At 43.0% G+C, this 26,990-nt stretch overlaps 1 protein-coding gene and 1 long non-coding RNA gene across 2 annotated transcripts in view; both read left to right on the plus strand.

Moving 5' to 3' along the window:
• LOC146349682 (uncharacterized) overlaps nt 1–26,990 on the plus strand; it is a 455,574-nt gene that overhangs the window by 377,924 nt on the left and 50,660 nt on the right. The window lies entirely within an intron of this gene.
• Nucleotides 4,767–26,990, plus strand: part of ZPLD1 (zona pellucida like domain containing 1) — a 46,083-nt gene continuing 23,859 nt past the window's right edge. Inside the window, exons 1-2 of the mRNA XM_084841686.1 lie at nt 4,767–4,874; nt 16,362–16,582. Of these exons, the coding sequence (XP_084697812.1) occupies nt 4,769–4,874; nt 16,362–16,582 (327 nt within the window). The 5' untranslated portion in view covers nt 4,767–4,768. The remainder of the gene's footprint in view (nt 4,875–16,361; nt 16,583–26,990) is intronic.

Here is a 26,990-nt window from a genome sequence, read left to right on the forward strand (position 1 = left end):
AGAAAGGGTTAGCAATTTCTCACAAAGCACAAGAGGACACTGATAACCTTGCAGGCGAGCGACTGATGCGATCTCCATACTTGTCTTTTTCCTCTTTTTTTCAGCAGACAAGATTTTCCCTCAATGAGCTGATGACAGAATAATATCTTCAGATTGATTGCTCACCCCACACGGACCTCTTGAAATATTTCTACCCTGGAAAGCTGGAGATCAAAAGCACACACCATTTTTTTTTAAAAAAAGGGGACACCAAACTGAAAAAAAGCAGTCATAAAGAACCTACTCAGATTTCAGTCTGGTGATGAACAGGCTTGTTAAGTATTTTGAGACCTGGCAGAATTTCCCATCTAAAATCCAGGCATACTTAAAAAAAAAAAAAAAATCCATAATGCATGTCTCTTTCCCCATTTGAGGAATTGGAGTATTTTCTGAAAAAGTTCTGCTAGGTGGTGATGTAAAACACTTGATTACATCCAGCAGTACCGGATACATGGAGTACAGCTGACTCAACAGGTACAGTGGATTTGGGTAAGTGCCCTTCATGGAAGCCAGTTAAAATGTTCCAGGATATTTTTGGTAAATACCAAAGAATGTGCACATATTCCAAAGTTTCCTTTATATCCTTTGTCAGGAAAAGTGGGTTCATGGGTAACTCTAGTAGAGCTGTTGGGAGTTGATTATGGACAAGGTGAAATAAACTTCTGTCAAAGTTCCAGGGTGAGAGAAAGAATTAATTTTTCATCCTGGATTATAGCTGTTGATCTCGCTGTGCATTGAAGGGCATTAGGACAAGAATCATCTTGGGATGGTGATGCAGATCTAATACAACACTTTGCAAATGGTTCCATCAAGGCGAACTGACAATCTAATATGGCTTATGATGTCAGTATAACAAGTTCCCACAATCAATGCACTGAGAGAGTCAAATGAGGAACTTTTGATGACTGAGATTTCTTATCAGGATTCCATTGCAACTGGAGGACATTAGTTGATGAATTGGAAAAATAGTCTCAAATTATATAAGTGACTGGACATAGTTGTATTTATTATGTTACTTTCAGAATGACTCTGCCTTCTTTAGTGAGAAATGAGTTTGAAATTAAATCCCTTTGTTCCACTGATGTAGTTCAGGATGGCATAGGAACTTTAGTGGTTAAATATATTCCAAGAAGATTTTCATCCTGTCTGAGGATAACTAAAGTGGACATAGAGGCCTTACCTTATTTTTGCTCTTGATAAAATAATATATTATGTGAACGACACATTTTCCCCTTTTTCTTCTGGGCTAGACAAGGCATATTTCAAAAACTGCTTCCAGTAAGGCTTCAAAGTCCAACATGATTCTTGAGGGAGATTCAAAATAAATGAATTCCATAAAGGAATCATTTTTCTATTTCACCATAAAATTTGGCTTCCCCTGCCATCTTTTCAATAAAAACCTGGGAACACAGTGAATTTAAAGGCTTAGGCAACTAATGACATTTTGTATGCTTACTTAATGAAATATCAGAAGCCTTCTTCACCGAAAGGTGCAGATAACTTTTGGGGATTAGATTAGGCTGTATTATACTGCAACCAAATTGTATATTCCTTTCAGGTAATTTCTTTTTTCTGAAGAAAAGAGATCAGGACTGGGTCTGAAGCAATAAAGTGATGCCGCCTTTATGTTCAAGCTAAAAGTGGAAGTCTGCAGTATGATCTAATTGCTACTATCTTCAGCCATTTATGAAGGATTTGTATTTATTCTTTTGTTCACTTCAAAAGCATATATGGAATAATTAAAAGAAAATGATATTTACTGTTATCTATATCAACCCAAGTGACTGGAGAGTGGTAATATTACATAATATGAAGCTGTCTTCTATTGACTGCTCTGGGAGAAAGACAGTATCTCTCCCACTACTGGGGGAGAGACTATTCACAACTTTGCTCTGGGACCTTCTGTAGGCTGTTGACCATGAGCTATTTGCTTGCTTTAATTTACAAATCACACAAAATCCTGTGACCACTTTTTTGTGGACCACTGAGACCACTCTTCAATGAGCTTCCGCCACGCATTAAAAACGTGGTTGTTCAGGCAGTCATTTGGGGTGGGTTAGGGTATTTTAGAAAAAGTTTTTATTGTAGAATTTTATTGTTTTAAACTGTTTTGTTGTATGCTGTGCATCACCCAGAGTGGCTGGGTGACCAGCCAGATGGGCGATTAATGAATTTAATTATATATATATATATATATATATATATGAGCTAATAGAGGTAGAATAGCAGTGATACAGCCCTATTCTTTTCCCTAATTTACAATGCATTCCTACACATGCCCACTCAGAAGGAAGTTCAATTGAGTTCACAGGGGCTTACTTCCAGGTAAGGATGTATAGGATTGCAGCCTTGCTAAGTTTCCTGTAGAATCCTTAAATGCGGTAAATGTAATAATTATTAATCAGTTAATAATGCTTCTAAAAATGTTTCAAAGGAAAAAATGCTGCCGACTGCTCATAATGTTTCTGGTTGTCTTATGTGTATTTTGTAATTGTTAATACTTGAAAGAGTCTAATGAAGTTTAATTGTGGTTAATGGAATTTGTAGCGTGGCTGTCTCTTCCCAAGAACAGTTGAGGAAATTAGCATTTTCCAGTAAGAAAGGATTTATATTCCCCACCTGAAATATTAGAAAAATATCGATTTGTACCTCTCACTTTTGACATTGAGAACATGAACTGTACTAAAACTTAAAAGTATCTTCATACAAGCTACAGCAGAAATGTCATAAGAATAGTTTAAGTGACCTCTCTCTCTCTCTCTCTCTCTCTCTGTCTGTCTCTCTGTCTCTGTCTCTCTCTCTCTCTAGATAGATAGATAGATAGATAGATAGAAAGATAGATAGATAGATAGATTTGGCCATTAAAGCTACCTCACCACATATTTCTTCCAATATTATTTGATAACTAAACACACAAGCAACACATAATTGTAGAGCAAGCAACACATAATTGAAGAGCTTGCTGACTTGCTGATTAGGAACATGACAATTGCGACAGTTTCCAATGCGACAGTTTATCTATTTATACAGCAGATCTCTCTCTCTCTCTCTCTCTCTTTATATATAACCATCTGATGACACCTGAAGAAGAGCACACATTAAAACAAAACAAATACATCTTTAAAAAGGATGGGGAGGGAGGGTTAAATGTAGCAGCCATTAAAAAAACCCATCTCAACATACCCTGAGTAACTTTCAGATCACTGAAGAAGATACTGGACTATGGGACTTTGATTAGCCTTAGGACTGGCAACTCTATATGTTTATGCTTGCAGAATGCAAACTGAGTTTATCAGTATACTAGACAGAATTATTAACAATACTAATTTCTATTAACATATTACAAGTTCTTTAAAATTTATATTGTATCAGTAATGTAATCATTCTGGGTTAGATCCAAGCTTAGAAATGCTTAGAATAGACTCACTAAAATCAATGGGAGAAGTTAATCATGATTAACTTAAGTCTCATTTATTTCAGTGGATCTGCTCTAAGCATGATTAAGTATGGATCCAACCCATTATATTTAAAAATAGAAATACATGTCAAATACCAAATACCACATTGGTATTTCTGACTGGGTTGTTTGGATATGATATGTTTTCAAAAGCAGGATAGATAGCTAGTTGCACAATTGAGCTAGTTGCACAACTTTATTGTCACATTCTAATATATTTTCGACACTATTGAAGAAACTGGAGGTTCTTCAGTGAAGAAAGAACAACACGTGCTGGTACAAATTTTGTCATCCAAAATGTAGTGCTTGTTGTTTGATTAGTGGTTCAGCACCTCTGATCAGATTGCAAAAAGTTGTATGAAAGATTATTTTGACCATTAAAGCTACCTCAACACATAGTTCTTACAATATTATTTGATAACTGAATACACAAACATAACATAATTGAAGAGCAAGCAACACATAATTGAAGAGCTTGGTGACTTGCTGACATGACAATTTATCCAATGTGACAGTTTATCCATTTATATACAGCAGACAGAAATATATAGAAAGAAGGATGATAGTTTGCAGCTAGAGAATCCTGACATTTTAGTGTGCTACCTCAAAAGAAATAGACTGAACAAAAGCACGATCGTCCCTAAATCAGATCAACTTTAATGTGGACAAAACTATATTAACTATAGAATATTAATCGTTGTCATAATAGTCAAATACTGGGAAGCCCTGTTCCTTATAATGTACTATTAGAACATGTCATTAAAGGCAATAATGCATTATTCCTTTTGTATGGCACAGGGTAGAAGGCTGTCTGAATTTTGGGCCCACAGTCCAACATGGAATTAAGCCGTGGGAAAGCAATATGGACATCCGTGACATGTAGGTTGAGCATAAGAATCCAGTAGGGAATCTGGAAAGTTTAAAGCAGTACCAGAGTACAAAGCACAGCATGAAGCTAACTGGGTTTTGGGCCAGTCATTGACTCTCATCCTCACAGGGTTGTTGGGAGGGTAAAATGGAGAGGAAGATGACGGTGTAAGCTGCCTTGGGTTCCTTGCAAGAGGAAAAAAAAGTCAGGTTTAACATTAATAATCAATAAATAATAACATTATTTTACTTATAGACTGCTTTAAAATCAAGCCATGATTACTAGCCTTGCTGTGGATTCTTGTATTTTACATCTGATCTGACCACAAAACAGTTGCAGTGACCATGTCACATGCGGTGAAGAGGGACACGGAATAACTGCCTAATGTTTTACTAGGTTTTGCGATGGAGCAAGTATGGTTGCTGCTCCTGCTGACTATAAAGTTGCTGTCAGCGACTGCACAATTCAATGGATACAACTGTGATGCCAACCTACACAGTAGGTTTCCTGGTAAGTGCTAATTGCAACATATTAATTATAAGCCCTTTGTTATCTTGTTTTCAAAGGATGCTCATTTGGAAAGACTTCAAAGCTTTAAAGTAAAATGAATCATTGGGAGAGAACTCCTCATTAACTGACTAATGGTGAGAGAACTTCCTCTGAAGTAGCACAAGACTACCAGCCCTGCTAGACGCAGGTGCAGCTCCAATGAATAACAGCAGAGTTTCACTTTCTCATGTTAAAGGTGAATTGAGTGCATTGTTTCATTATTTGTAGAAAGTTTGCTCAGATTTTTTACTTTGTAAAAATGGACACGATTATTGCTGGTGATATTTTCAAATGATTTTTTCTTTCTTTCTAGTGGTCTAGGAAGATCTTTCCTTAGGGCTAAAGTACACACACGATTACCAAATGCATGAAAGGGATTTTTTTTTAGTCAATGGCAGGCACCCCCCACCCCGCACTATGGATTGGGACTGCAGCAAGTCAAAAAGCCGCCCCTACCTCTCACCAGGGTTCCAATATGGGTCAGACCACTCATGCCTGCTTATTTATTCTTTATGAAACCATTAATGCAATTGCTAATTGCATAAATGTTGTCATTTCTACTTTGGCCTTTAGCAGCTCTGTAACAAATTTGTGAAAGTTAAGGCCATCAATGGCTATTACTTAAGATGTCGTATTGATGCCCGTCAAAATATTATAAAGCTAGGAGTGATTGACAGAGCCACGAGCATGGTATTTGATCCCTATATGCTTCCTCTCTAAAGGCAGCCTTTACAATTTGTGAGCCACCAAGCCAACCGTTCAAAACTCCTCAGCCAGCCTGGGATTGCAAAAACAAAGAATGGTAGTATGATACATGGCTGGTGGGCTGCATTCTGCTTGATTGCCCACAAGTTTATTTATTTATTACATTTCTACCACCCCAAAGCAGAAGCTCTCTGGGCTGTTCACAACAATTTAAACAATAAAATACAACATGATACAATATAAAAGTTCAAAACTACAGTATACAAGGAAAGAAAAACAAAAACAACATAAAACCTAGTAGCAATGCAAAGACTGAAAATACAGATTTAAAACAACAGAAACTGAAAGACTAAAATGGCTGGGAAAATCAGAAGGTCTTCACCTGGTGCCAGAAAGAGTACAACGTAGGCACCAGGAGAGCTTAATTTCATAAAGAGATTAATTTCATAGAGAGCCAGCGTAGTGTAGTGGCTAGAGTGTTGGACTGAGAGCTGGGAGATCCGGGTTCTAGTCCCCACTCGGCCATGGAAGCTCACTGGGTGACTTTGGGCCAGCCACAGACTCTCAGCCCAACCCACCTCACAGGGTTGTTGTTGTGAGGATAAAATGGAGAGGAGGAGGATAATGTAAGCCACCTTGGGTTCCTTGCAAGAGGAAAAAAGGCTGGGTACAAATGCAATAAATAAATAAAAAAAATAAAGGGTGGGATATGTGAGAGAAGTTCTCAGTTTGGCTGCCTTGTGGGATACATTTTGTTTTGGCCAAAGAACTTGACATTAAATGATATTGTTCCTTCTAGTCTATTTTGCTGATTTGGACTATGGTGAAATGATGGTGAAGTGAAACCAACTTTCATTTCTTGACTGAATATAGAGAATAGCATTGCAGTAGAATGTAGTGCTATGTGGAATTGCTTCCTGAAGAATATTTCCTGTACTTCCTGGTAGTGTGGGCAGACTGGGGATGAGCATGCTAGCTCCACCCCCTCAATTACCCGTCTCATTATCCTCCTTGTTACCCAACACACATGCCATGGGAAGCCTTTCTCCAAGGAGGCTCTCTGAGCAGTTTAGAACCCTGGGAAATCTGGATTCTAAATTGTGCATAGAATTTCCATGGTTAGAGATGCTGCAGACAGCCATCCTCAACACGTGGACAGTGATAAGCATGGGGACAGAGGAGGCAGTGTTATCATGCTCAACCCCGCTCTTGTTCCTTGCGTGTAGAGTCTACCCACATTAAGAACACCTGAGCAGGGCTTTTATCAAGCAAGAAATATAAACTGGTGACAGATTATATATGCGGTGGGGTGGATCTCTGTAGAGAGGAGCATGTTTGATCATCGGTGGCTCCCACTGAGCTCTATGAGTAAAAGTAAATGGCCTGCAGTTGGCAGCTGTGGTTGCTGCACCAGTTGCATCCTTGCCTGGATGAGGCTGATCTTGCCATGTGTTCCTGTATCAACACTATTGTGATGCATTGCACATGAGGCTGCCTTTAAAAAGTGTACAGAAACTTCAGCTGGTCCAATATACAGCAGTGAGGTTGTTACCATACTTGATGTATATTAAAAAAAAATCTGTACTGATTCCCAACATGTTTCTCTAAGCACAATTCAAAGTGCTGGGTTATCTTTAAATGGCTTGGAAATAGGGTATTTGAAGTATCATATTCTCCCAGAAGAACCTGTCTAGTCATTCAGGCCATCATAAGAACATAAAAAGAGCCCTGCTGGATCAGACCAAGGTCCATCTAGTCCAGCATTCTGTTCACACAGTGGCCAACCAGCTGCCCAGGGAAACCCGCAAGCAGGACATGAGTGCAACAGCACCCTCCTGCCCATGTTCCCCAGCAAATGGTGTACATAGGCATACTGTTCTGATACTGGAGGCCGCATGAAGCCATAGGACTAGTAGCCATTGGTAGCCTTTTCCTCCTGGAATTTGTCCATTTTCCTTTTAAAGCTATCAAAATTGATGGCCATCACTACATCTTGTGGTAATAAATTCCATAGTTTAACTATGTGCGGTGAGAAGAAGGATTTCCTTTCATCATTGGTGGCCCTGTTCTGGGGACCCTGTGTTTGGCCCAAGAAAATGTTCTGCCTGAGGCGAAGGAAAGATGGCACTCTGTCCCCTCCCCCCTTCTACATACAAAAGCCAACCAGATTTTCAATTGAATCTTACTTCAACACTTTAAACCTGAGGATGGTTGGCTAGCTTTGGGGGGTCAGGGTAGACCACTTTCCTGCCCCCAGGAGGAAGTGCTGCATAAGTGATTGCCTCACTTTGTCCAGTAGTAGGGCTGCCCTGCTCCCACCCACCTTCAGAGATTTAGGTGAGTGGCAACTGGCGATAGGGCTTTTTCTTTTCAGTGGTGGTGCTCCATCTTTTGAATGCCCTCTCCTGAGAGTTCTTATTGACATTGTCACTTTTGTCCTTTTGCAGCCAAGCAAAGCCTATTCTGTTCTCCCTAGCCTTTTCCTGAATGCTGCAGATTTCATTAATTTTTCTGCTGCTAGTTTCCCTGATGCTATTGAGAATATGTTTTATTGGATTTTATTGGAGTTTGTTTATTTGGTATGTTGCCTTGAACAATTATGTAGAATGGAGGGATAGGAAAGTTTTCAATAAAATAAGAGAACTCCTTTGGTTGAGGAGAAAAATGTGCTTCCTTCCAAGAAACTGGAAGGGACAAAGGTCCCAATTGGGACTTCACTCCCATTTACATCATTTGAGTCCATCCCTCTGATTTAAGGTAATGATAGGATTCACTCCTATGATACTGGATGCCAAGCCCCCTCCACTGACAGGAACTCTGCTGGGGATTGCAGTATTTATTTGTACTCTGCACACACACACATGCCTTTGAAGTACAGGGAGGGCCCTGCTGGATCTCACCAAAGGACTCTCTAGTCCAGTGTTTTGTTTCTCCCAGTGGCCAACCAGATGCTTTGGGAAGCCCACCAGCAGAATGTGAGGGTAACAAACCCCCAGCAATTGGTAGTCATTCTATCTCTGATCCTGGAGGTACTATATAGCCATCATGATGTAGTAGCCATCAATAGCCTGATGCACAATGAACTTGTCTAATCCCCTTTATACCAGCCCTGTTTGACCCATCATAATGACAGGCATTACTTGTTACTAATATATTAAAGATAGTGAGTGTATTTACAGTGTTGGAAAAGAATATGTATACTTGATCCACATTAAATAAAGGGCAGTATCCAATCAGACACTAGTGCTGATATAAATTACATTGTGTGGGCACAAGGGACCTCTAGAGCAATGCCAGTAGCATAATTTGGCATAATGGGATTCTCTAGAAAACATTTCATGGTAGCTAATGCTATTGGTGTTGTGCTAGAGGTCCCTTATGCTAGCGCAACATAATTTATGTACTGCTAGTGTCCAATTGGATACTATCCACAAGTATTTGAAATTATGGACACTATCTAGTCAGAGTAAAACACCTGTAAGTTCCATTGCTTGTCTTGCTTAATTAAATCAATGGGACTTAAATGTGCTTAATTTTGGCTGTATCCTTACCTATATATAATATCTATTGACTCTTATAGAGTGACAGATGTTTTCTCTTTCTTTTCTTCTGCCTTTACACCCACCCACCCAGTAAATTCACAGGTACGGTACATTCCTAGCTGCCCCTGGAAACATGTGCAACTTTTCTCACATTTATGGCTTGCACCTCAGAAGTTAACATTTAATCCCCTAACCATGTAGAACCTTATTTTCTTTTGTAATAAATATTACTCATTTGCTATTTCTAGAAGTGGTAGCAGAAAGAGAGAGGGTATGTCTGTGAATCAGTTATAAAGCACAATTAGAAATACAACATTTTCACATGCTTTTTAAGATGTTTATTGAGAATGTTCCCCTCTGTTGAGATTGTTCCCCTCTACTCAGCACTGGTTAGGCCTCATCTGGAGTACTGTGTCCAGTTCTGGGCACCACACTTTAAGAAGGATGCAGACAAACTGGAGAGGGTTCAGAGGAGGGCAACAAAGATGATCAGGGGACTGGAAACAAAGCCCTATGAAGAGAGACTGAAAGAACTGGGCATGTTTAGCCTTGAGAAGAGAAGACTGAGGGGAGATCTGATAGCACTCTTCAAGTACTTGAAAGGTTGTCACAGAGAAGAAGGCCAGGATCTCTTCTTGATCATCCCAGAGTGCAGGACACGGAATAATGGGCTCAAGTTACAGGAAGCCAGATTCCGGCTGAACATCAGGAAAAACTTCCTGACTGTAAGAGCAATACAACAATGGAACCAATTACCTGGGGAGGTGGTGGGCTCTCCCACACTGGAGGCCTTCAAGACGAGGCTGGACAGCCATTTGTCAGGGATGCTCTGACTTGGATTCCTGCATTGAGCAGGGGGTTGGACTCGATGGCCTTGTAGGCCCCTTCCAACCCTACTATTCTACTATTCTATGATTCTATGTTGCGTGTGCATGCTAGAAGTTAAAGATTTTGCTGAGTGTATAAAAAGGATCTCCATGGAGAAGTAGGCTATGTCAGGTGAAAGCTTTTTTCCCCATGCCATATATGTGCATGCTCTAGTCAGAGCTACTTACATTTACTTCAATAAATAAAATGTGAATATTTGTGAAGGTTACACACAATTTTGCATTGTGTATATAATTACATCCACTAATAGTAGCAGTTTTGGTTCTGGCATTGATTTATGACTGTTTTGTTTTAAACATATACCACAGATATTAGATACCCTGACACCAGCTCTGTGATTAAATATAGAACTGGTCACTGGACATTATTGTTGTGATAATTTTAAGGGCACATTATCCACTTAAAAATTCAACACAGTGGGTAATTTCCAACGGGGCGCAAAAGCCAATGTAATTACATTGTGCTAGTGTAAACTACTTGAGCACAATGCCAATAGTGTTATCTGGCATGCTGATTTCCCAGGGAGATCGGCACACCAGTTAACACTATTGGGATTGTGCTAGAATAGTTTATGCTAGTGCAGCATAATTTACATTGGATACCACTGCCTGAGTGCCTGGAGATATACTTTTTTTGGTGCACTTTTTTCATGCTTATTTTTATTGGCCTTCAAGGTTGCTTCTGTTCTGAAACCGTCTTCCAAAAATAGCATTTATTACCTAGGGGTAATTCCACATCTTTATTTTGGAGGGAATTGGTGGTTATGCTAATTGTCAACCCCAGCAACTTGTTTGCCACCATGGGTTACATTCTGGATTATGCACCCAAGACGGTAAAAAGAATGCTGATTCTAGACTTCACTTAACATTTCTGCTGGTGATTTAATGAATCACAAAAATATAGCTCAAACGTGCTCCTGCAACTTTATTGATTCAATAAAAAGGGATAATAATACTGGTGATTAAATTTTTATCATCAAATTAGCAATAGTGGCACTCAGTGTGCTTGGGGATTTCCAAACACTTATGGACTATCCCTTCCATATGGCTGTAACCTTTGAATTATGAAGATCAGAGAAGAGGAAAACGGCATTAGGCAACCTCTGGGTTATTTATGTACACAACTGTAGAGCAGGAGTTGAAGTTTCGGTTGGCTACTTTGATTGAATCTGTGAAATTCAGCCTTCACCTCTCTGCAACCCTTCCCACAGGATGTATCCCATCCTGTGACTGCAGTACTATGGGCCTGTGAGGCGGGTCCTCCCATCAGCTTTTTGTCCCTCAACAATCTGTCTTCCAAGCTTCCAGTCTCTTGAACCATATTCCCTCAACTGGGATTCATCTTGATATTCTCCCAGCCTAAATAGTTCTTCCCCTTATATCAGCCTTTCAACAAGCTGAAGCCCTCCAGCTGTGTTGGACTACAATTCCCAGTATCCCCAGCCAGGAGTTGGAGTCCACTACATTTGGAAACATTCCCTCTTTTCCCCAACCTCCCCTGGTGCAGATTGAGGAAAGCTGCCTTAGATCATAATATTCCAGGAGATGCTTTTCCAAGCCTTCTTCCATGCTGGCTAGGGAAGCTGGGAGTTGAAGTTCAGCACCTCTGGAGGGCACCAGGTTGGGAAGGCTGCCTTTTTGTGGTAAAAATCACTATGAAATATTCCACTTAATATTCATGTGATAAATAAAATGGTCTCGAGAAAGATTTCTCACAAAGTAGGATGGCAACCCACCATATCTTGCAAAAAATATTTTCTGTTTTTTAGCCATACAAGATTATTTTCTTCATGTAAGGTTGTTTGAAACCCACCTTGTTAAAAAAAAAGATTTTCAAGGTGTCTTACAAATTGAAATCAACTGCTTTAAAACAGCTAATAAAACAAATAAGCAAAAGTAACAACAAATAAAATGACAACAAAATGTTAAAACTCAGAGCAAACATTTAACCAGCTGCTGGGGAACAGGAGTGGGGGGTGCTATATGTCCTGCTTAGGGGTTTCCCATAGCCATCTGGGTGGCTGCTGTGGGAACAGGTTGCTGGACTAGATAGGTCTCTGGTCCACCATAGCTCTTATGTTATTATGACACTCATGCTACGTATCTTGTGAAAATTATAACTTAAACTGAATAGCCCTGTGCTCATCATCAAACTGTATAGAGAATGTATGTGTAGAGGGGGGATTGGGATTGGGCCTGCTGGTCCTGCCCCTGACTCCCATGCATTTGAGATCCTGTCTGCAGGATACAGATCATACACTCCAGTGTGATATGATACTAGTAATGTAATTAGTGCTCTGCAAAAATGAAGAATACACATTATGTATACAGGACCTATGCACTTTGAGATGCGGACACATGGGCTTCTGGCCCGATGGCACCCTGAATGCATGGACGTTGGGGGCAGGGCAAATGGGCACAATCCTGATCCTCATCACCATGTGTACATAGATCAAATGTGTTTACAGAGCTAATATTGCAATTCATTGTACTGGGACATGTGTGCTTGCAATTAAATACAGTGATTACATAAGAACACTGGAAGCTGCCTAGGCTGTATTAGACCATTTGCCAGTTTAGCTAGAAGTGTCTACTCTCTGACCGGCAGTGGCTCTCCAGGTCCTCTTTCCCAGTCCTATTGCTACCTTACCCTTTGAACTGGAGGTGCCACAGAATGTGCCTAGGAGCTTCTGCATGAAAATACGTATGTGCTGTGCCTCTGAGTTGTTGTTCCTGTTCTTATCCTATTGTAAGAATGGATTCTTGGACTGATATAGTATCCCCTCCCTAAAAACCATCATTAAGCTGATGTAGAGACAATTGCCATTCCTTGTAACATGTAGAAATAGTAGTACATTTGCATTAGACATTCTAGTTACCTCATGTTGTCGAAAATATAGCATAACAATTCATCCTGGCAGTCTTAGTGGCAATAACTAACACTTTTCCAGCACTTTAAGAGCACTAAATCATTAAGAAGATATAATAAATTCTCCATTATTTAAATTAATGATCCATGCAGTGGAGCACAAAGAATAATTACGAAGTGTGAAGAATTAACGAAAGCTCCACTATGTTCAACAATATTTACCCCATCTTACAGGGGCTGAAAGTTGCTATGGCTTGCACTTGATTATGATGCATTCTGTTTATGACTGGAGCCATAAATATCTCCAAGTTTTCTATACAACATCTTTCCATCCACTGTTTCCTTCACTGCCGCCGCCTCCTCCTCCTCCTCCTCGGTGTGTGTGGTGTTATGTTATACTTTATTTCTATGCCGCCTTTCAGCCAAAAGGCCCCCAAAGCGGCTCACAAAAATATACAAATACAATATTCAAACAATACACTAAATACAAGTTTAAAGCAGAAATATCACAACAGCTGTTTAAAACAGCTAAAAACCCTGCAGCCCGAACACACCTCCTACATATCCAAAAGCAAAAACCCATCAGCAGAAATGCCAGAGTAGAGCTGGAGTAATCCAGGCCTCTTTATAAGGTTTCCCAGGCAGGGGGATGGGCAGTGCAGATGAGGAAAAAAACGCCTTGGGTGGAACAGTGCCTTCCCTGGAAGCAGTTCTCTCAAGCTGCAGCTCCAGCCTTGCTTTTAAAGTCTTGGGGGAGGGGGGGGGGGGAGGAAAGCCCGTGAAACTTCTTTTTTTATCATACTGTAGTGAAAATACATATTTGAAAAACATTGGTTCAAACCCTTGTTATTCATTAATTGTACACCTGTGAACAATGGTGGTATCACAGAGAACTGTCAAGATAACTCTGCATGCTTGATAGGGCATTAATGTTTTATCTTCTTACTGGAAGCCATCTGTACCACATGACAAATTGCTTGGAAACTCTAAGGTTACCAAAGCAACCTGCAATTCAGTGTTATCTCACCTGTTAAATGGGTCAAAGTCAAGAGACTTGGTCCGCATGTGAAGCAAAATCTATATGAGAAATGGCTGAACGCTGAATGTTGTGCCCAATCAATAGAATATCTGGAACTCTTGGTGCCAGTATGGGCATAACCCTTTGCCCCAACGAAAGTGGAAATACAAACAGAGTGCCTCCCCTGTGTGAGCCCCCTTGATTTGTGTCCATATCTGGAATAAGCGGTAAGACACACATACCTGGATTGAACTCGGGCCACAACGTTGTTAACTTTTACAAAGGAGACGTTCCATGAAACTGAACTAGAGAATGGGCAAATCATTGAGTGGACTGGACAAAGGAGCTACCCAGCAGTCCTCTCCTCAGCTATGGGTGAAGCTGGCCCCGGCTGAGAGTCTGAGAAGCAGCACCATGTTCTTAGGCCTGTTTTTAGAAGGGAACCATCATTGGTCTCCATGTTGTATTATTGAGATATGTAATTATATACATGAAGTGGTGCCATGCTTTAAAGTTTTTAAGTATTCAGTCTCTCCATAACACTAATGGGTGGGATCCAACTGTTGACACAGCAGGAGCGCTCATGGCGCTGTGCTAGTGTAAACCAATGCTTGCGCAATGTAACTGGCCCTTGCCAGGGCAATTGTCAGGGTTGGATCGGAGCCCAGAGAACCCCAAAGCAGTTCTGATTCTGAGGAAAAGATAGAAACCACGGGAGAGGAACTCGTGCGCTGTTCAGAGGCGCAGCCAGGGGGAGAGCCCCTCCCGGTACACATTCCTGAGAGTGATAGTGACCCTGGCAGGGAGAGGGAGGTGCAACAGCAGTTTCTGGTCACTAGGCGCTGGTGCAGCATCAAGCAGGAGATAGCAGGCGCTGAGAGGAGGCGCAACAGTGGCGCCCCGATGCTCCACGGGAAAGGGGTGGACTCCCTCCTCCTAGCCCATAAGTTCAGAGGTTTCCCGCCTTCCCCTCCAAATGGAGATCAACTGATTCCTAAGGCTAGAACCCCTGAGTAGGCAGCTCTCTTAAGTCTCACTCATAGGATCAAGCAATTAGCATCTGTAAGCGTCATTAGGTTGAATGGAAATAAAGCCTTGGAAAAGAGCCCTATTGTCTGCGTGTTGATTCTGGCTACCTGAGGATCTCAGAAAGCAGCAGGGGCGACCTCCTGACAGCAATGGGGGAAAATGGCATTTTGCCGTTGCCCTAGCAAATGCTAGATATGTCATGGAGGAATTGGTTTACACTAGCCCAACAGCAGTGCTGGTGCTGGGGCACAGTTGGATCCTACCCGATGATTTTAGAAATGTCATATCCTCCCAGGCGCATCTTCTTCCTAAATTAAGGAACCCTGAGTATCCTCCTGATACTTTCAGTTGTATTTTCCTGCAGCAGCTAAGTGCACTTTGTAGAAGTAAATTCAGGTATAATCACTGGGATGTACTCCCAAGTAAATATGGTCACAATGAAGGTATGAATATGGGGGTACCATGGATACCACGGTTTTATGGCATTTGCTGATTTGTTTTTTTATTACGTTCTTCAGTAAAAGTCCCTGATACTGTGCTTACCATTGTTGTTGTTCCTCCAAGGTGATGTTACCAGAGAGCTTTCCATCGCCTTTAGCCTATTTGATCATGCTGACTGAAACTTTAAATTCCTATTAGTAGCTGCTATGTAGTATGCACACTTTCAGAACCAAATGGATTAGGTGCTCTGAATGCTTATTCATCTAAATTGTGCATTATATGCTGAGCAAAATGTGGTCCACCATCAAATATTGTTTTTAAAGGCAGATTTTTGTGTAAAAACTGCATTATGATCTCTTGCAACATTGTCTCAGTTTATATCCTGCATCATTTGAGGTTGTTTGAAACCTTTAAATGCACAATTTAGTGAAGTCAGGTATTTTATTACAGTTCTATAACCTTTATTCATATAATGCTGCCTTAAATGCATGGATCTTTAGAATGGGGCATGAGTCGGAAAGTATGTGTGTTCTTGCCCACCAACTGAAGGGTGTACGAAACTGGTAAAGCATGGACAAAGCCACAAGGCAGGTTGGGTAAGGTGTATCATTTTTATCTCATTGCTATTGTAACATCTATGAAGGGACATATTCTCCACATGGTGCTCCTCAGTTAAGGTTTACTCTGCTTTAGGTTCTTTCCCTTAAAATGGTGAGGTCATTTAGGGTGCAGAGCACAGCCTTTTCAGTTGTGGCCCCAACTTATGAAACTCTGTCAAAGGAGATCCATTTGTTTAAGTGTGAACTATTGTCATTCTTAATTTGGTTTCTATGTGGTATTGTATTGATTTGTTTGTGTTTGTAAATTGTTTTTGTATTAAGTTTATTCTTGCAGTTCAAACATAAACAAACAAATAACTGCAATCTTTTCAATCTGTTCTCCCTCTTTGTGTTGCAGCAGAAAGAGATATCAGTGTCTACTGTGGAGTACAGGCAATTACTATGAAGATTAATTTTTGCACTGTCCTTTTTTCTGGTTATTCTGAAACTGATTTGGCATTAAATGGGAAACACGGGGACTCCCACTGCAGAGGATTTATAAACAACAACACATTTCCTGCAGTGGTCATATTCATCATCAATCTCAGCACTTTGGAAACCTGTGGAAACTCTTTGATGGTAAGATAAAATTCTTTCGAGGCTTCACATAGCTGTAAAACAACTGATATTGTGTGAAATGCCACATACTGCACAATGGAGGTGTATGATTTAAAAATATGAATGCTTTTAGTTTAAGAAAGAACGTCATTTTGAATGTTGATAAATTACTGCAATGCTAAGCATACTTGCTAGGAACGTAAGTTCCTGAGCCAATGAGAGTTACTTCTGAGTAAACATGTTTAGGATCAGGTTGTAAATATGCCAGTATGTTTACTATAACTGCTACAAGTTTTGTGCTAGGAACTCTGCCTGTCCCACAGAGAGAGAGAGAGAGAGGCCTGTTCATGTGTAATGCTAAGCTATGATGGTTGGGCTTTTTTGGGTTAATTTCGATGGCTTAGCATGTCATGGGGGGGGGGGAGAAAATGTTCTCTGTGGGTAGTAAGCCACCCCTGCTAATCACCCCACCGCAAAAGGGTTAAGGGCCCCAGGCTGGCTTACCGTGTCATCTGGCAGACTCTTTGGTGGTTAAAACGGGCTCCAGAGAACTTCCAGGCTGCAACCATAGTCTGCCATCTAGACCATCTGCCATTGTGGGCGATGCTCTGGCTGGTGCAGACTTTTCTATAGTTGTGTGGCCATTTTGGATGCTGAAGCAGCCGGCAGGTGCCCATTCGCACTGTAGACGACGACAGAATGCTCCGTAACCACACTGGAAAGATGGCCAGGTAACTATGGGGTGTGTGTGTGTGTAGCAGAACCATGCAGCACCACATGGTTCCTGGTCTTGTGATGGGCGCACATGTCGTGGCTATGCTAACATCTCCTCCATAGTTACCCTAACCACCCTCTCCCTCTGCTTGTGTGAATAGGCCCAGAGAGAGAGAGAGAGAGAGAGAGAATGAACATAGCAAAGTACTTTGCTTTCAGTGTATTTATAAGTAAGTGATAAGACACTTTAACAGCACTGAGGCATATTGTTGTTGTTCAGTCGTTAAGTTGTGTCCAACTCTTCGTGACCCCATGGACCATAGCACACCAGGCCTTCCTGTCCCCCGCTCTCTCCTGGAGTGTGCTCAAGTTCATATTCATTGCATTGGTGATGCTGTCTAGTAGCCATCTCATCCTCTGCCGTCCCCTTCTCCTTTTGCCTTCAATCTTTCCCAGCATCAGGGTCTTTCCCAGAGAGTTTTCTCTTTGTGTTAGGTGGCCAAAATATTTGAGCTTCAGCTTCAGTATCTGTCCTTCCAATGAGCACTCAGGGTTGATTTCCTTTAGGCTGGACTGATTTGACCTCCTTGCAGTCCAGGGGACTCGTAAGAGTCTTCTCCAGCACCACAGTTCGAAAGCATCAATTCTTTGGCGCTCAGCCTTCCTTATAGTCCAGCTCTCAAAGCCATACGTTGCTACTGGGAAAACCATAGCTTTGATTATAAGGACCTTTGTCGGCAAGGTGATGTCTCTGCTTCTTACTATGCTGTCTAGGTTTGCCATAGCTTTCCTCCCAAGGAGCAAGCATCTTTTAATTTCATGGCTACAGTCACCATCTGCGGTGATCTTGGAGCCCAAGAAAATAAAATCTGTCACTGCTTCCATTTCTTCCCCTTCTATATGCCAGGAAGTGATGGGGCCAGATGCCATGATCTTCGTTTTTTTAATGTTGAGTTTCAGACCAGCTTTTGCACTCTCCACTAGGCATGGCGGAGAATTCTGCCATGGATCTCGGTGAGGCCAAATGCCAGCACATTCGGCCCTCAAAATCCGTGGCAGAATGGATCCCCCACCCCTCCACCTCAAGAAAGCCTCGCGAAATGGAGCCTACCTGGCTGTGGCTCCAGCTGCAGCTTTGGCTCCAGAGGCGGCTCCGGCTGCTGCTGGGCTGCTGCGGCCGCAAATGGTGGCAATCGTAGTGGCCGCCATTTGCGTCCCTATGCCGGCCCCATGATAGGCTACGTATATATTTACGTAGCCTATCACGGCTAAAGCAGGGATACAAATGGCGTCCCCTACGCCATTTGCATTCCCGTTTTAGCTGTGATAGGCTATGTAAATATTTACGTAGCCTATCACAGGACGCCATTTGCGTCCGCATCAGCCTGGCAGTGGCTGGAGGCCCCGCTGCGGGTTGGCCTGGCCGGTGGTTCCATGGCCTGGCCATGGAGTGGAGCTGGCCAGGCAGGATTCCGGGGGGGGAGGAACAGATTGCCTCCCCCCACCTGCGGAACTCGGCAGAGCCAGGTAAGCGGGGTTTCGTACACCCTTACTCTCCACTTTCACTCTCAACAAAAGGCTCTTTAGATCCTCTTCACTTTCTGCCATTAGTGTGGTATTGTCTGCATATCTGAGGTTGTTGCTAATTCTCCTGGCAATCTTAATTCTGACCTGTGATTCATCCAACCTGGCGTTTCTCATGATGTACTCTGCATATAAGTTAAATAAGCAGGACGACAATATACACGTTTCTCAGGAGACAGGTAAGGTGGTCTGGTACTCCCATCTCTTTCAGAATTTGCTACAGTTTGTTGTGATCTACACAATCAAAGGCTTTAGCGTAGTCAATGAAGAAGAAATCGATGTTTTTCTGGAATTCTCTCGTTTTCTCCATGATGCAGCGAATGTTGGCGATTTGATCTCTAGTTCCTCTACCTCTTCAAAACCCAGCTTGTACTTCCAGTAGTACTCAGTTCACATATTGCTGAAGCCTAGCTTGTAGGATTTTGAGCATAACTTTGCTGGCATGTGAAATGAGTGCAATTGTACGGTAGTTTGAACACTCTTTGGCATTGCCCTTCTTTGGAATTGGAATGTAAACTGACCTTTTCCAGTCTTGTGGCCACTGCTGAGTGTTCCAAATTTGTTGGCATATTGAGTGCAGCACTTTAACAGCATCATCTTTTAGGATTTTAAATGGCTCAGCTGGAATACTGTCATTTATTTATTTATTTATTTCCTGCCTTTTTTCCTCATTTAAGGAGCCCAAGGCGGCGTACATAATCTTCCTCCTCTCCATTTTGTCCTCACAACAACAACCCTGTGAGGTAGGTTGGGCTGAGAGTCTGTGATTGACCCAAAGTCACCCAGTGAGCTTCCATGGCTGAGTAGTGACTAGAACCCAGGTCTCCTGACTCCCAGTCCACACTTTAGCAAGCTGGAATATTGTCATCTCCGCTAGCTTTGTTGTTAGTAATGCTTCCTAAGGCCCACTTGACATTAGGGATGTACGAAAGTCACTTACCTTTTCGCAGATTCTGTTCATGGTGTGTGGGGGAGGTGTTCCATCCCTCCCCCCGGAATCCTCGATGGGGGGGAGGCGATCTGGTCCTCCCCCCCAGAATCCTTGATGGCCGGCTGTGCTCCATGGTGGCTCTGCGGAGCAGCCGGCCAGGCCCAGCCAGGCCAGAGCCATCTGCAGCCGGATTTCCGGCCGCAGTGGGCTCTGGGTAAAAAAAAACAAAAACAAAACGTGTACGCAAATGGTCGTAGGCCGCCGCCATTTGCGTACGCGCTTTTTTTTTTTTAACCAGGATGTGATAGACTATGTAAGTCTTTACGTAGCCTATGACGTCTCTGTAAAAAAACCAAAAAAACAAAATGACAAGACTGCAAATGGTGGCGGCGGCAGCCGGTTGGAAGGCCAGCTGCCGCCGCCGCTGCTGGAGCCACCGTCGCCCGGAACATCCGCCCTAGGTAAGTCTTGTCCCAGGGGGGAGCCGCAGGGGGGTGGGGGGGTGGCAGGCTGTTCCGCGACAGTTTTCGGGGGGGGTGTGAATGCACTGGCATTTGGCCTCACCGAGTTCCGTGGCGGAATACTCTGACATCCCTGCTTGACTTCACTCTCTAGGATGTTCGGCTCAAGTTCAGTGACCATACTATCATGGCTATCAGGATAGGGTTGGCGGAGAATTTCTCCCCGAAACTTCGAGGGGCCGAGCGCCAACGTGTTCGGCCCCCCGAAGAAGTTTCGGGGAGAAATTCTCTGCACTCCCCACCCCCCGCACCCCCCCCGGGACGGGACTTACCTTTCCCGAATGTCCTTCCCGGCGGCGGGTCCCGGTGGCGGTTCGTCGGGTCTTCGTCAGGGGCGGGGCGGCAGCCGATCTTTCGACCGGCTGCCGCTGCCATTCCAATAAAAGTAAAAAACGACAACAACACCCCCGTGATAGGCTACGTGACGATTAACGTAGCCTATCACAGCTAGATTTGCAAAGTCAGCCGTGATAGGCTACGTAAATCGTCACGTAGCCTATCACGGGTGACTTAAAAAAAAAAAAAAAGCGCGTACAGCTAATGGCGGCCCCCATAGGGAGCCGCCATTCGCGTTCCTTATTTGGTCACTGTAGTCTACGTAAAGATTACGTAGACTACGGCGAAAATAAGGGCAACGCTATTGCGTGAAATAGCCCCCACCGCGAAAAGCTGCGAGACCAGGTAAGTGGCTTTCGTGCACTCCTATATCAGGGACATTAAGATCTTTCCTGTATAGTTCTTCTGTGTATTCTTTCCACCTCTTCTTAATCTCCTCTGCTTCTGTTAGGTCCCTGCCTTCTTTGTCCTTTATCATGCCCGTCTTTTTACAAAACGTTCCCTTGAGATCTCCGATTTTCTTGAAAAGATCTCTAGTCTTTCCCATTCTTTTCCTCGATTTCTTTGCATTGTTCATTTAAGAAGGCCTTCTTGTCTCTCCTTGCTGTTCTCTGAAAATCTGCATTCAGTTGGATATATCTTCCCCTTTCTCCCTTGCTTTTTGCTTCCCTTCTTTCCTCACCTACTTGTAAAGCCTCATCAGACAGCCACTTTGCTTTCTTGCATTTCTTTTTCTTTGGGATGGATTGAGTTGCTGCCTCCTGAACAATGATATGGATCTCCGTCCATCGTTCCTCAGGCACTCTGTCTATCAGGTCTAATCCCTGAAATCTATTCCTCACCTCCACTGTATATTCATAAGGGATATGATTTAGGTCATACCTGAATGTTTTAGTGGTTTTCCCTATGTTCTTCAATTTCAGCCGAAATTTTGCAAGAAGCAGCTCATGATCTGAGCCACAGTCAGCTCCAGGTCTTGTTTTTACTAACTGTATAGAGCTTCTCCATCTTTGGCTGCAAAGGACATAATCAATCTGATTTCGATATTGACCATCTGGTGATGTCCATGTGTAGAGTCACCTCTTGTGCTGTTGGAAAAGCGTGTTTGCTATGATCAGCGTGTTCTCTTGGCAAAACTCTATTAGCCTTTGTCCTGCTTCATTTTGTACACCAAGGCCATGCTTGCCTGTTATCCCGGTGATTTCTTGACTTCCTACTTTAGCATTCCAATCCCCTATGATGAAAAGGACATCTTTTTTTGGTGTTAGTTCTAGAAGGTGTTGTAGGTCTTCATAGAACCAATCAACCTCAGCTTCTTCAGCCTCAGTGGTTGGGGCGTAGACTTGAATTACTGTGATGTTGAATGGTTTGCCTTGGATTCGTACTGAGATCATTCTATCGTTTTTGAGATTGTACCCCAGTACTGCTTTTCCCACGCTTTTGTTGACTATAAGTGCTACTCCATTTCTTCTAAGGGATTCTTGCCCACAGTAGTAGATATGATGGTCACCTGAATTAAATTTGCCCATGCTTGTCCATTTTAGTTCGCTGATTCCCAAGATGTCGATGTTCAATCTTGCCATCTCATGTTTGACCACCTCCAGTTTATCTTGATTCATTGATCTTACATTCCAGCCAGGTTCCTAAACAATATTGTTCTTTACAGAATCAGATTTTCTTTTCACCACCAGACACATCCACAGCTGAGTGTCCTTTCGGCTTTGGCCCAGCCGCTTCACTCTTTCTGGTGCTACTTGGAAATTCCCACTGAGGCATATGCTACCCCCTTAAAGGAAAGAAAAAAGAAACAGTAACACACAAAAGAAGACATGCTTTCTTCACCATCTTTCCAAATAGGCTAGACTGAAATCCCCCACTCTCTCTGTCTGTAATCGGGACTTGAAGGAGGTGTTCAGGATAGTGGTGCAGCTAGAGAATTCTAGACCCTGGACTTAATGGTCTTATCCCCCCTGTTTTAGACAGCCATGTGTATTACAACAGTTGTGAAGCACATGTTTAACATTTCCTCTCCCCTGCTCCCCACTTGCCATTCCATGCTTTGTAACTGCTTCTATGTTAGAGGCAAGAAAACAAAACCATTTGCCAACCCTGATTAAAAATACTCTGAGCATGTGCAGTTTCACATTTTAAACTCACTTAAATCACAGCACCATCATGTCTACAGAAATAAAATTGAGTTTGCCAGCCCAGATGCTGTCCTCCTTGCCACTGCCCTCATTACTTGCTGCTCTCTGGGTGGTCATTTGGGAGTAGGGATGTGTGAACCCACCCCAGCCCAGGTTCTCCAGGTGGCTGCTGAAGCGTCGCCCCCGCTCGCCCTGACGCTCAAGCCCTCATGAGCCCCATGAGTCGCCCGCATTCACCCTGGGCCCATCCAGCGAGCGCCCACCGTTTCCCCCCTTTTTTATGAGAAAAAGGGAGCTTAAAAATGAGCGTATTTAAATATGTGCAGTTTGGGGATGGGAAAGCCTAATGTGAACAATATTAGAGGCATAATGAATCTAATATTGTACATATTAAGCTTTCCCAGCTCCAAACTGCACATATTTAAGTATGCAGATTTTTTAAAGTTCCCTTTTTTTGTAAAAAAAAAAAAAGGGAGCAAAATGGCTGGCACTTGCCGGATGGGTTGGGGTGAGTCTCGGAGAATGTGAGCGGGGGCAAACGAGGGCAGGCACACTCCGGGGTGTGTGTGTGTGATGGAATCCTGGACCCAGTCAGGCATCCTCAACATCCCTTTTTGGAACCCCCAGGGTTGCAGGGCCCTGGACTTCAGCCCTGAGGTCCAGCCCTACCTGGACCTCGAGAGGGAATGGACTACACCAGGGAGGAATCCCTGAACAGGCAACTCTGCTTCATTGTTCTGCCTTCATTGCTCCTTCAGCTCTGCATATGGGTTGCTGCTGCTTCTCTTGGTAGTGCCCTCTGTAGTTTCATTCCTTCTCCCACCTACTATCCTCCTGGCAAAGGGCCCATTTGGCCATTTATCGAGCTGGAAGCAACACTCCTCTACCCCACCTCTTTGCCTTCTCCTGCTGCTCACAGCTGCAGATGTTTTTCATCTAAGCCAGTTGTGAAGAGTCTGACTTTTGCAGGGCTGAATGCAGTTTGACTCAACTCAGAAGCCTGCAGTTCTAAAGGTAAAAGAAAGAGGCAGCAGGAAAAGGCAGGCTTGCTTTTTCATACTACACTAACCTTTTGTAATAATGAGGCGCTCGTCATCATTTCTAAAGGAGGAAGAAGACTTTATGTGAGACGAATGGCTGCTGTTGAAAAAGCAGCCCCATGTCTCTTCTCTCTCTCTCTCTCTCTCTCTCTCTCTCTCTCTCAATATTGTGTATCACCCAGCATATCATTGTGCTCTGAGTTTCCTTTCCCCCCACAATTGGCATCCACTGAAATGGAGCATGGTGAGGGATACTTGGAATATGATGGTATCACATCATGCATTTGGTTTAGTACATGTTACCATGGGAAGAGGAGAAAGAAGAAGTAGTGTGGGACTTTTTGGTGGCTGTCACATGTCTCTAGCAACACCTAGTTGCACCCTGTGATATGTACAACTATGGGTGCCAGTAGCTTATCCTTTTCTAAAGTCAGCTTCTTGGCATTAAAAAAAAATGACACCAACTACTGCAGCAGACAACTAGATTATATGCTGTATTCTGTACTTGTTGCCTTGAAGATTTCCAAGCTTACAGCGTTCCCTTTTCCAATGCTGGATGTAGCGCAGCAATGAATTGGGCACCGTGAATATATGAAATTCCTTTTTGGTATCCACCTGAAATACTGAGACTCTGGAATTTTGGGTGTCGATTGAGTAGCAACTTTATTAATTATCTACAGATCTTCAGTGGTTAAAACCTAATGTAACCAGAACTCTCTCCCTCTAGTGTAAGTATTCTATTGGATTGAGGTAGAGGAAATTTTGTGCAATTTCTCCAGCCTTTTTGGACAAGCTCTCCTGGCTCAGGGCCTATGGATAGTCTTTCTCCTACCCGTGTACCCTAATGGCCCTCACACTAATGTGCTGAGGAAGGACTGCCTACCTCAACCTCCCCCCTCCCCCCGGGCCTTGCAGTTTTGTATGGGTGAGCATGCAGGCCTCAATTGGAGGTCCTGTCCCTATTTCTTCTAGCCTTGTGGCCTTGATAGAGCAGTCTGAGGAAGCCACCCTAAGGTGGCTAGGTGTCCTATTTTACAGAGAAAAGTCTTCTAGCTTGAGGATCTGGCTGAGGACAGTCCTCTATTTGAAGGTGTCCTCTGTTTGGTGGGCTGTCCAGTGCAAGTGTGGTTTAAAGTCAAAGAACCATAAAGAGAAAGAGTAGCAGGGGTCTTCAAGTTGCTTAACTGGTCCTGTGCCTTTTCAGAATATCTACCAATTAGGCAAGGGTGGGGGATGTCAAATGGGGCCAGAGACCATATCCTTCCTTATCTCTTTGGCCAGTTTTAACAGACTATGTCCTGAAGATCCTCAACTGATTTTAAAATGCCTGAGATCTTATGCTTTCTTGGACTTTCAAATTGTACCCTAAATCCCTCAACAACATCCTTTTTTGAAATATATTGTGGCATCTCTTTTGGGATAATCCATCAATATTTTCCCCAGAATTTCTATTATAACTGGGCTATTTGATTTTTCCAGCCATAAGGCAAACACCCCGTCTCTAATTTTTGTGTGTGTGCTAATTCCTTGATCTTTCCGGGCACCTTTGTGGAATCTCCCCCTGGAGCATGCTGTGAAAAGACCGCCCCCCTCCTCTAAAGTATTTGTGCCTAAATTGACAGGACCATTGGGAACACTGGTTCAGAGATTTAAAACCCAGAGTAGGTGGAGTTGAATTACCCCCCCACAACCTTCAGGAGGGCCAGAGGCTAAACCTGCAGGGGAGTGTAATAACATGTGTCCACTCTCTCAAGCATCACCAGCCATCTTGTGTGCTGGTGTCATACACAGCAAACATGATTCCTGCTGAGTGGTGCCCCATAACAATGCTGGATTAAGGGATACCGTCATTCTGAATATCTCGTCGTGTCTGAGTCACGTTGACACCATATATCCTGTGAATGCCTTGTGAATGATAGAAAGGTATTAAGCATTGCTGTCCCCTGCCATGCATGTAGCTGAAGAATCACCCCCATATACATTGTACAGCCTGACAGCCAGTTTTCCCAATTGTCCCCTTATCTTATCTTTTCATGTTCCCTAACTCCTATTATCTTTATTTTTGGACTCATGATGGAACAGAAGGGTGAAAACAATGTATTCTTGCCCTATTTTCTATTTTGTGGTTGGGATAAGGTAATCACCCAGTGGCAAAGACCTTTCCCCATATGGGAAGTCTCCCATTTTTATGTGCTTGGAAATGTGTGTATGCTGTGGGGCCAGCTGGTCCTCCTTTTGTACCCAATGTTGACCAACTATATGTGAGCCCTGGGTTTAACAGAGAGAGAGAGAGAGAGAGAGAGAGAGAGAGAGAGCCTTAGCACATATTGGACCTATACCCCGAGCCCCCATTCCCCAGGAACTATTGATTAGAGAATGTTGAATCAGCTGGATCTCAGGGTCCCTAGTGGTGCCATAGAACCCCCAAGCTGTTGCTAATATGAGAACCTGAGCCTCATTGGACCCCAGTCCAGCAGTTCATTCACCCTCACATGTGGACACTCCAAGAATGGTTTCTGTGCCAGGGTTCCTTGGAGGTTGGCTGGATTTGGACATCCCAGGGACAACCCCATCTTCCTGTTCCTTGAGTGCCTTGATCTAAAGTGTAAGATCAATCAAAGTTCTAACATTTTTAACTCCATTATCCAATGTGATCCCTTTTCTTCTACTCCAGCCTTTTCTTGGAGCTGCCATTTTCTCAGCTTTCCGTTGTTCCAAGGCTTTAATTTTGATTAACAGCTCACCCAGTTCTTGATCATTACTCTCTGTAGAGGATTGTGGCCACTCTGGGGTCATATGTTTCTTGTGGCCACTCTGGGGTCATATGTTTCTTATGCCACACTTCTTCTGAGATGCTGTGTTAGGGACCACTCTTTTGTATGTATAAATATATGAATACATCCCACCCTCCCCATCATTGCCAATAAGAAAGGGGGTTCTGGGCAATGCCCACTCTCCTAAGTCACTTAGGCAATACCTCTTCCCCTCCCCTTTTTTGTGGGTGTGTTTTGCTTCTCAGTATTGGCTTTACACTTGTGGTAAATTCACACATATGGGTTTAGGCAGGAAATAATAACTAAAGCTAGGTCTGCTTTGCTTTCTCTAGTTAGAGCTGCAGCTGAAATACCTTCTCTGCAGTGGCACCACACCTTTGGA

This window comes from Heloderma suspectum, chromosome 3 (assembly GCF_057233095.1).
Source record: "Heloderma suspectum isolate Gila_16-S chromosome 3, 16-S_ref, whole genome shotgun sequence".
In the NCBI taxonomy this organism is placed as follows: Eukaryota; Metazoa; Chordata; class Lepidosauria; order Squamata; family Helodermatidae; genus Heloderma; species Heloderma suspectum.